This window comes from Cricetulus griseus (genome assembly GCF_003668045.3).
Source record: "Cricetulus griseus strain 17A/GY chromosome 1 unlocalized genomic scaffold, alternate assembly CriGri-PICRH-1.0 chr1_0, whole genome shotgun sequence".
Taxonomy (NCBI): domain Eukaryota; kingdom Metazoa; phylum Chordata; class Mammalia; order Rodentia; family Cricetidae; genus Cricetulus; species Cricetulus griseus.
In genome coordinates, this window is record NW_023276806.1 from 261,982,998 (window position 1) to 261,992,454 (window position 9,457).

General features: G+C 53.6%; 1 protein-coding gene across 20 annotated transcripts in view; it reads left to right on the forward strand.

Annotated features, from left to right (window-relative positions):
• Positions 1–9,008, forward strand: part of Pcbp3 (poly(rC) binding protein 3) — a 185,403-nt gene extending 176,395 nt beyond the window's left edge. For 9 of the 20 annotated variants that reach the window (XM_035451832.1, XM_035451825.1, XM_035451824.1 and 6 more), the window contains 5 exons: positions 430–508; positions 1,165–1,224; positions 3,307–3,359; positions 7,512–7,681; positions 8,342–9,008. In XM_035451832.1, coding sequence (XP_035307723.1) covers positions 430–508; positions 1,165–1,224; positions 3,307–3,359; positions 7,512–7,681; positions 8,342–8,378 — 399 coding nt within the window. In that variant the 3' untranslated portion in view covers positions 8,379–9,008. The remainder of the gene's footprint in view (positions 1–429; positions 509–1,164; positions 1,225–3,306; positions 3,360–7,511; positions 7,682–8,341) is intronic. The other 11 variants (XM_035451827.1, XM_035451829.1, XM_027394284.2 and 8 more) reach the window with 3 other exon arrangements.
• Positions 9,009–9,457: the final 449 nt, after the last annotated feature.

Consider the following 9,457-nt stretch of genomic DNA (forward strand, 5'->3'; position numbering starts at 1 on the left):
CACACGGACTGCTTGTGTTAAAATGAGGCCTGCAAGCCAGGAGGTGAGTGAAGCCTCGCATGAGACTGGAACCACAGCAGGGTTTGATGATCTGCTAGATGGAGTTTGCTAGTTTCTTAGGAGTCCAGCTGGCCCTGCTCTGTGTCCCTCAGACCCTCATCTCAGAGCCCCAAGGACCACTGGCGCCTCCTGTCCTCGCTAGCCTGGCAAGGGATAGGCACAGCTCATTCAGGCTCTTGGCTGCTGGCAGCCAGGCCCATTGGTTCCACCCAGGCCAAGTCCTTGCGTCCTGCTGCAGTGTCTGCCATGTGTCCGCATGGCCCCTCTGAACCTCTCTGTGCAAAGTTCTGTTACTGCCGTTTGTAACTTGGTGTGACTTGTACTCGATGACAATAACCTTCTTAGCTCTCGTGTCCCTCCTACCCCCAGCAGTTGACCAAGCTCCACCAGCTGGCCATGCAGCAAACCCCCTTTCCTCCCCTCGGACAGACCAACCCCGCTTTCCCCGGTACGTACCCAGCTGCCCTTTTCTGACCTTCTCTTCTCACCTGGGGACTCGCTTTCTCTTTCTGAGCTCTATTCAGTGCAGTGAGGAGCACAGGCGCTGGCCAGGCTCTGAATGCTGAATCTTGCAGCATTAGCAAAGTGGGCTGCACACAGCTGAGGCGGGGCGGGTCGGTCTGCCTCCCATTGTGGGCGACCTCACTGCTCCCCGGCTTCTGTGTTCTTGCCTTTTGAGGGTCTTATGTGCATAGCAGTGCTCTGTGTCACCCACAGTCCATCCCCAGGTGGCTTTTCCTACAAAGGCTTCTACCCGCCCCCCCTGGAGTATATATCTTTTCCCAGATCAATGTTCTGACCGCAGGAGGGACCTCAGCCTTAGTTGGTGCAGCCCTGCCTAGGATAGCCATGACCGAAGCTAGCCTGCACTCAGGCCTATGGTGAGGCAATCAGGGGGGCTGGCCACAGCCTGCCGGGGCATCTGCATCAGGGTGTCCCTCTCACAGAAGCAGAGCCGCCCGGTGGCTATGGCCAGTGAAAACACGCTGGCCGTGCACGTCAGCTGCGCATGCACCAATCATATTTTGAGCTTTCCTAGTTGAAGGGACCTTGCTTCTCTCCTTGAGGGCAAACCATTAAACCTCTCTCTTCTTTGCTCTCCAGGAGAAAAGCTGCCTTTACACTCCTCCGAAGAAGCTCAAAATCTGATGGGCCAGTCGTCAGGTAAAACAGACCACAGTGCTGGGCGAGCAGGCCAGGGGACACGTACAGAGGACGAGGGCACCCACACCTGTGACATCTGAGTGTCTAGCACCCACCCAAGTCGGCTGGCAGTAGACAGTTTCCAGGGGCACAGGCTATGGACTGAGCCATGGGGACCACTCAGGGGCCAGGTGGTGATGGAGCTATTCCATTGTTGGTGAATGGTGGTCTGAGCGTGCACAGTGCAGCCACCCTGTGAACAGTTGGGTGGCCTAAGGCGGTATGCACCTACATGAGGAGGACCTATCTCGAGATACCAAGATGCCACTCGTTCTCTGGCTGTGCAGTGCGTAGGGGTGTATAGTGAGAGCATGACTGGGGGGCATGGGATGGTATGTGCCTTTTAAAGATGGGTTTCCCTGGAGCTAGGAATAGACTTAGAAGATAGATCTGGGCTGGATATGTCTACACTTTCTTCTGGTTTTCATTGAAATCCCTGCTCCCAAGACACTATAGGGTGGTGTGGACACTGATGCAGTGACTGGGAAAAGGTGATAGGCTGGGGCCGCGTGTTGTCTGGGTCCTGTGAGGGAAATACTGTGAGTACACACAGCCAACACTGCAGCCTCCCGGCTGCCACCAGGCTTTTGTGTGACAACTTGACCAAGCCCTGGAGACCTGCAACCCGAGTCCATGTGCATTTTTGTGCACTCGCGTGGCAGCAAGGGGAAAAGTGTGTGCATGGCGAAATGCAGCTGACTCGGAAGCCTTGTCCCGAGTGTTGGCTTTAAGTGGACATCCCTTATCCACCCACTTGACTTTGGTGTCCCTGAAAAAGAATCCTCGCTCTTCACTCAGCCAAGTGTCAGATTGGACAGATATACCCTGCTGCCCCAGGAACTCCTACCCAGCCTTCCAATGGTACTAGGGAAGCCTTTCAAGTGACATTTTACATGTCTCTGCTTCGGGCAATGTGTATAGATTCCTCAATAGCCAAATAATTGTGTTAAAAAACTATGATTAGAACACAGATGGGAGATAGAAACTCCAGATGTCAGTGTGTACACGAAACAGCAGAGCTGGGGTGAATTGGTTTATAGAGCACCTCCACCTTGGCCTGACCACTGGGCGCCTGCCTTTGGGGTCACACTCTGGCAGGAGCCACCAACTGTGTGAGACAAGATGAGGAGGGAGTAGAGCGAGGACGAGGGGCACTGTGAAAAGCAGGGGCTCATTGAGGCTGTTTGGGGGGATCCTGGGTTTCGTGGTGCTGAAGGGTTAGGGCAGAGGAAGAACAGTAAGCGCGCAGGAGGAGGAGATGACCTGGGTTCTGGGGTGTTGTGAAGGTATGTGGGTAGAACTGGCCATCTGAAAGGATAGAATCTGGGGTCTGGACCCAGCAGTCCCATGCAGGGGGGACCGTTGCTGGGCCTGGAGGCGAGAGATCAGCTCTAGAACGTGCAGACCTGGGCTGTCTGTTGTTGAAGTGGGGTGGCTGTGCACAGAGGTATGGCCATCGCACCTTCCACTGTGACAGTCCCTTGAGTGTATTGTCAGTGCTTCTGAGGCAGGAGAGATGAGCACGTCGACTCTGAGAAGCTGCCTGTTATCTGGAGATGTAGCGAGACTTGCAAAGGTGAAAACCTGAGCTTAGCCATGCACAGTGGCCTTTGCAGAGAACCGTGTCGAACAGAATTAACAATGACGTTTTTGCCACTTCGGGCCACCTGCAGCAGAACCACATGAGGTCTCGGGGTGGAGCAGAGTGGGGTACAGCACCCACAAGAATCCCTGAACACAGAGAAAACAAGCATTATGTCAATGTGACCCGTGTCCTGTGCCTCAGCTGCCATATGAAGGCCTGAAGTGTGATGGCTGCCCTCTTTTTTAGCTCAGGGCCTACCAGGCTGTGTATACAAGGTGTGGGGTCTCTTTTTTCTTTCTGAGAACAGTTGGAACTCAGGAGGTTGGGTTCCACCTGGGCCTGGGTCCCTGGGTGGTTCTGGCCTTCACCTCAGCCAGCCCAGGGAAATATGGACCAGGTCTGAGTATGGCAATGACCTGTTTCCCTCCAGTCTAACCATGTTCCCTTGGTGTGCCCAGGTCTGGATGCCAGCCCCCCGGCCAGCACTCATGAGCTCACCATTCCCAATGATGTGAGTATCCCCCTGTACCCTCCTGTCCTCACCAAACCTGTCCCAATGATACCCTCAGCCCTGGACCCACAGTTGAATCTGTTCCTCCCTCCTTTCCACCTCATACTGACAGAATATCCACAAAAGATGCAGCCAAGAAAGGAGCACTGGGGACATCAGGGTGAAACGGAAGTCACTGCCAGGGCTGGGCAAGAGTCTGTGGCAACCGCAGCAGCATCCTGGCTTAGGGACCTTGAGAATAGGGTGGTCCAGAAAGGTTCTGGAGTGATAGGACCCACACTGGAGGTTCGAGTTCTCTGTGACATGAAGTTGGTTGGATGTCCCAGGTTTTCCACATTCCTTACTCTGGTACCCTCAATTGCCCACGCCTTAGGGAACACAAGCCGTGGTCTCAGGCCTACTGTCTGCGCACTTCATACCCTCCATGCGGAACAGGGGCCTGGAGAAGTGGGGGCAGTCTCTGAATCAATGAATCACCCCCAAACAGTGAGACCAGAGAGGTCCATGTCTTTGAGAGCAGCTGCCAGGATAGCAGAAGGGGCAGTCTCTGTGTAGGCCATGCAGAGACTGCCCCCTTTCCAACTTGTACAGTAGTCAGGCTTTCTCTGTCCTAAAGCTAGTCAGACTCATTCTGCCTGTGTCTGTGTGCATGCGCGCGCATGTGTGTGTGCATCTCTGTTTTCATATGAAGGTCAGAGGTTAATCTTAGGTGTCATTCCTCAGGATCCATCTACTTTGGGGGTTTTGTTTTGTTTTGTTTGTTTTTTTTTCCTCTTTTGGTTTGGGTTTTTTGTTTTTGAGACAGTCTCTCACTAGGATCTAGGGCTCACCAATTAGACTAGGCTGGCTGGCCCTGGAGCCCCAGGTATCCACCTGCCTCTACATTTTCAATGCTGAGATTACAAGCATGTGCCACCACACCTGGACACCAGAGGTCAAACTAAGGTCATCTTGTGTGGCAAGCACTTTACATTTCTCTCTCTTCAGACCAGTAGAATTGGACTTTGAGACCTTTCACAGTCCTCTCCTTGTACCAGCGAGGCAGGAAACCCAAGACCTGACTCACCCCATGTGAGCCAACTGCAGGAAACCCGGAGTTTGAGGGGACCCCCCAAAGCTTGAGCTTGGCAAACAGTTGGGCAGCATAGTAAACTGGCCAGGAGAGAGACCCTGAGCCCATCTGGCTGAAGATGGCCCTGCCACCAGCCCTGGGCATCTTTCCTGCCACCCGACAAGCTCTGCTCTCCTCAGTCTGTAGGAGTCAGCCCAGACACCATGGTGGCGTCATTGTGCAGCCTTGAGCTTCCAGAACACTGGAGGTTGGACCAACTTGCCAAGCTGCCTTCGTGGGTGAGCGTGTCATGTCACCTGCCTCCTGCTGTGTAGATGGAGAAGGTCCCTCTCCTTGTGCAATGGTCCCTCTAGCTCCATTAGATGGGGCTGCTTGAAGGCTGCTAGCATGAATCCCATTTCACCAGCACTGTAGCACAAGCTTTTATTTAACTGGAAATGGACTCAAGACACCCATGCTGGGCCTGGTGGACAGCAGTGCAGTGTTAGCTCTGCTGCCACATGGTGAGTGAGCACTGGCTGACCCAGCCTATCCTGTCATCCCAGACATCTTTGTAGAGAGGGGAGCTGCTCTGTCACCAAACACTCAGAGCCTACCTCTGACCCTGCACAGGAAAGCCATAGGAGCTATGGCATAGATGGTTCCCACTCACCCAGACCTTTTTTTTTAAGATTTTTTTTATGTATACAACATTCTGCTTCCATGTAATCTGCGCACCAGGTATAACGGGTGGTTGTGAGCCACCATGTGGTTGCTGGGAATTGAACTCGGGACCTATGGAAGAGCAGTCAGTACTCTTAACCTCTGAGCCATCTCTCCAGCCCTCACCCAGACCTTTATAGATGGTTCTAGGCTATAGGCAAAGATGCAGTCTCTCAGAGCCAATGGTCCACACCAGAAGCCTACCACACACTTAGACCAGAGGAAAGATACAGTACATGACTATTCTGACCCCTGGTCACAGTTGAGTCAGGCCAGTATCCACCTGTGTCCTCACCTCATCTACAGAAAAACACTGATGGTGATGTATGTGTCCTCTCAGGTGTGCGAGGCCCAGGCAGCAGGCTTTCCCCACCTGCACACTACCAGGCCCAGATCTGTTCATTCCTAATGGCCCCTGCTGTAGAGCTTGCCCTGAGGTGTTCAGCTTGGGGCACTTAAGGCCCCGATGCCTTGCTCTGAGCACCTACCTGTAAAAAAGCTCAGGCCTTTCGCTGGTGAGTGGCACAGTTGCCAGGAGTCTTGCTGGGAAAGGAAGCTAGAGCCAACTGCTCTTCTAACCTGAACCCCCACCCCGAGTGTGAAGGAAGGAGAGAGGCTTAGGGCACAGGCCACAGAACACCTCAGGATTTTGAGGTATGAGTCCAGGAGGGTGGACCACACAAGAAACACACCCCAGGTATAGAGAAGAGAGTTCGAGTCCTGACAGGAAAGGGAAAGGGGCGATGATTTGGTGCTATGATGGTCAGCTTCCTCCAGCGCCTGCTGGAATGAAGACAGCAGTGTCGTGGGGTCTGTGCTGTGAGGTTGGCAAGTGCCATCCACACCTGAGTGTGACACCAGAGAGGAGAGCTGATCATGGAGCAGCCGGGGATTAGGGTGCAAAGAGGGAAAGAGGTGGGAGAAGGCCACATCCTCATGACCCACCCTCCTGAATTAGAGACACGCGGCCACACATTCTCAGTCAGCGCAGGAGCCATGCTCCTGTCTGTGGGCTATCTCGCTTGCCTTAGCCTTGGTCACAGAAGAGCCCTATAGCTTCCCTGCCAGGCGAGAGAGCACTCAGGTGGGCAGGTTGAGCCATGGCCGTGTGCGGGTTAGGAAGCTCTCTTCCCTGTCACAGAGCAGACCATGGGCAGAGCCCAGAGAGAGAGGTAGTGGGAGGGACTTGAGAAATGAGGATTGGGTGAGGCCCAGACACACAAGATGCTAAACAGCTCAGGTTTCTCCGGAGCAGGGCTTTCACTGTGTTCCTAAAGATAAATTGTCACAGCTCAGTGAGTGATACAGATGCCAGCAGACTGCCTTAACAGTGAGCAAAACACATACTCTTTGGCCTCTCCAGGATAAGAGCTATCTCACACAGGTGCACTGTTGCCCACTGTGCAGGGCCAGAAGTAGATTCTCCTCCTGGTGCCTCTCAGGTCCAGCCCAGCCTTCTGCCTGACAACTCACTGCACAACAACAGCTTGTTTCTAGTCCTCAGGCCAGTGCCCAGACAGCCAGGTCCAACAGGACCACGGGGACCTGTGGCGAATGCCGGCTGAAGCCCAGGCTCTCAGTGCCTGTCTGACCAGTGTTCCTTTCTTTACTCTGGAGCATGTAGTACCAGTGTGTGGAAATGGGAATTCTGTTTAATCGGCGTCAGAAGTTGAGGAATGTCATCCGGCTCCTCTACAGGCTATTCTGGGGTCCAGGCCGCTCCTGCCATGGAACAGGGTAGACTGAGAGGCACATACCCAAGTGTAGCTATTAGATTTTGACTACCAGGATAGAGAGCACACTTGTCCCTGAGCTGCCTCAGAGCTGGTCCTCACTCCTAGTGACTACCTTGGCCACAGGTCTCTGCATCCACTTAACAGTTCACCAAGCGAACATCGGATTTGTCCTCAACTTCTTCTGAGATCATCAAAAAATAGGTTTCAGCAACAATGAACTTGAGGTGCTCCTTAGTATCTGTAATGCTCATCTTCCTATGGATCCATTCTCCCTGTGAGGGTACCTCCAGAAGACCCTGACCCAGCCTAGGTCAGAGCTGGCGTGGGATTCCCTGCTCAGTCTGCATCATTGGTCCTTTGGTCACTTCTGACCAGGTAGAGGAAGCCAGTAAGGTGGTGGTCATGTCTTGTTGTGTGGAATTTCCAGAGGGACACTAAGCGGAGGCGATAAGACTGTCAACAGGCAGAGCTGGGCCCTCTCTCATACTGTCCTAGGGACCAGGCTTTAGACTTTGCAGTGCCTTTTTCTTCCACAGCACTGAGTTCATAGGCAGAGTTGGAGCCTCTGCTGGGCTCTTACAGATGCCATGAAAGAGATATCCTGGGCTCTCCTCTAAGAGATTCCTCCATCATTTCTTCTAGCTTATAGGCTGCATAATTGGACGCCAGGGCACCAAAATCAATGAAATCCGACAGATGTCTGGGGCTCAGATCAAAATCGCCAATGCCACTGAAGGGTCGTCAGAGCGTCAGATTACCATCACCGGGACCCCAGCCAATATCAGCCTTGCCCAGTATCTCATCAATGCTAGGTGAGTGATCCTTAGGCGCCTGGGTCCTCCACAGGTCGTCGCTAACTATGGCCGACAGACCCACACCCTTACTGATACAGTAAAAGTCCAGGCATGCAGGTAGAGATGATGGAGTCAGCCTCCACAGACAAGGGCCACTCCATTCACCAACAAGGAGCTAGGACACCCCTATTTTCCTGTTTCCCTCCTCCCAGCCAGTAACCAGGCTGTCCCCATCTGCCTCAGGCAAGGGGCATTGGAAGACTTGCAGTAAGTCTGGAGTAGGACCCAGGGAAATGCCCGCCTTGCCTGCCCCAAATCTACTATTGCTACACTCCTCAAACTGCTCAGGGTTTCCACCCATGTCACAGCTCCTTTTGTCACAGCCATGAAGCCCCTGCTTAAAAGTCCAGACCCTGCCCCCAGAGGCAGGCTGGGTGCTTAGCCCCTGGCCCAATGCTCCAGCCTGGAAGGACCCAAATTCAGAAGGATTGAGTGACAGGCACAGGGACAGGTAAAGCCCCATAGATGTGGTCCCTACCTGCCGTGTGGTGGATCCTCCAGCTCATGGCCACTGAATGGTGACCTGGAAATGGACGGGTGCCCTCCCCGTACTGTCCCATCTCCATCCCATATCGTAAGAGGTCTATGATGTGTCCCTCATGCCTTTGTCTGTTCCAGGCTGACATCTGAGGTCACCGGGATGGGTGCACTCTAACCTACCCAACATCCTCCATTTCACACATCGGATGGCTCCAGCCTGCAGCCTCACCAGCTGGCACACTGTACAGACTGCCTGTCCTTCCTTGCAGATATGAATAGAGCGTTTTCTTTACAAACAGACGATAGTGCGAGTCTGCCCACTCAGGCCCTGTGCGCTCCGTATTAGTGTAGTCTCCACGCGCTGGCATGCAGCTCTTTACTTTAATGCTCAACGTATTCCCAAATGTGATGTTTCAGAGATTTCTTCCTCATATCCATGTGACTGTCTGTTTAAAAGTTGGTTTGATGCTTTAACAGCACTTCCTATGTCCTGCTGCCCCTTGTTCTCAGAGCCCCTCCCCCCTCCCCTGGTCTACTGACTCATCCCCACCCTAGGTTGTACGCAGGGATCAGAGGTACTTTTCTTGCAACCTGCAGGGAGCATCTGTAAAGGGGGGACTTGGGGGTTATCTAAGGAGCAAGGCAGAGTGCCAGAAGGTGGGGTGGGACCCTTGCTTTGCTGGGATATCTCGGGGAGGGGGCACTTGTGGCCCCCATGTGTCTTCCAAGATGACTAAGAACAAGGACTTGCCAGAAAGTTCATCTGCACCCCTCAGAGTTCAATAAATGTCGTGTTCCTCCCGAGGCTCTGGCTTCTCTCTGCTGCTCCGTCCTCAGTGCCCGTACCCACCCACCAGTACCCAGCCCCAGAGTCAGAAGATCCGGGGTTCTACTCTTGCCCAGGCTCTAAAGGGCCAGGTTCCAACCTATAAAGCCACCCAGCATGGAGACTGCCGGGCACCATCCACACAGCCTTCCACTATACAGGAGATCTTGCTTCTTCACTGCTGCCCTTAGAACCAAAGTTCCACCCCTCCCTTCTCTTAGGTGATTAACTCAGAAGGCCAGGGCAGGGGTGGAGACTGCCTAGGAGCTTTCTGTAGCCCTGCAGCTTTGTGTAGCCCCTGGCCTCGTTCCAAGGGCTCTGGTACCTATCCCCACCTCTGATCTTGGAGTTTGTGGCAAGAAGGCCTTGTCAGAGGCCAACTCAAGCCTGGAGATGAGGTATTCCTCTACTACTCTGCAGTTTCTTCC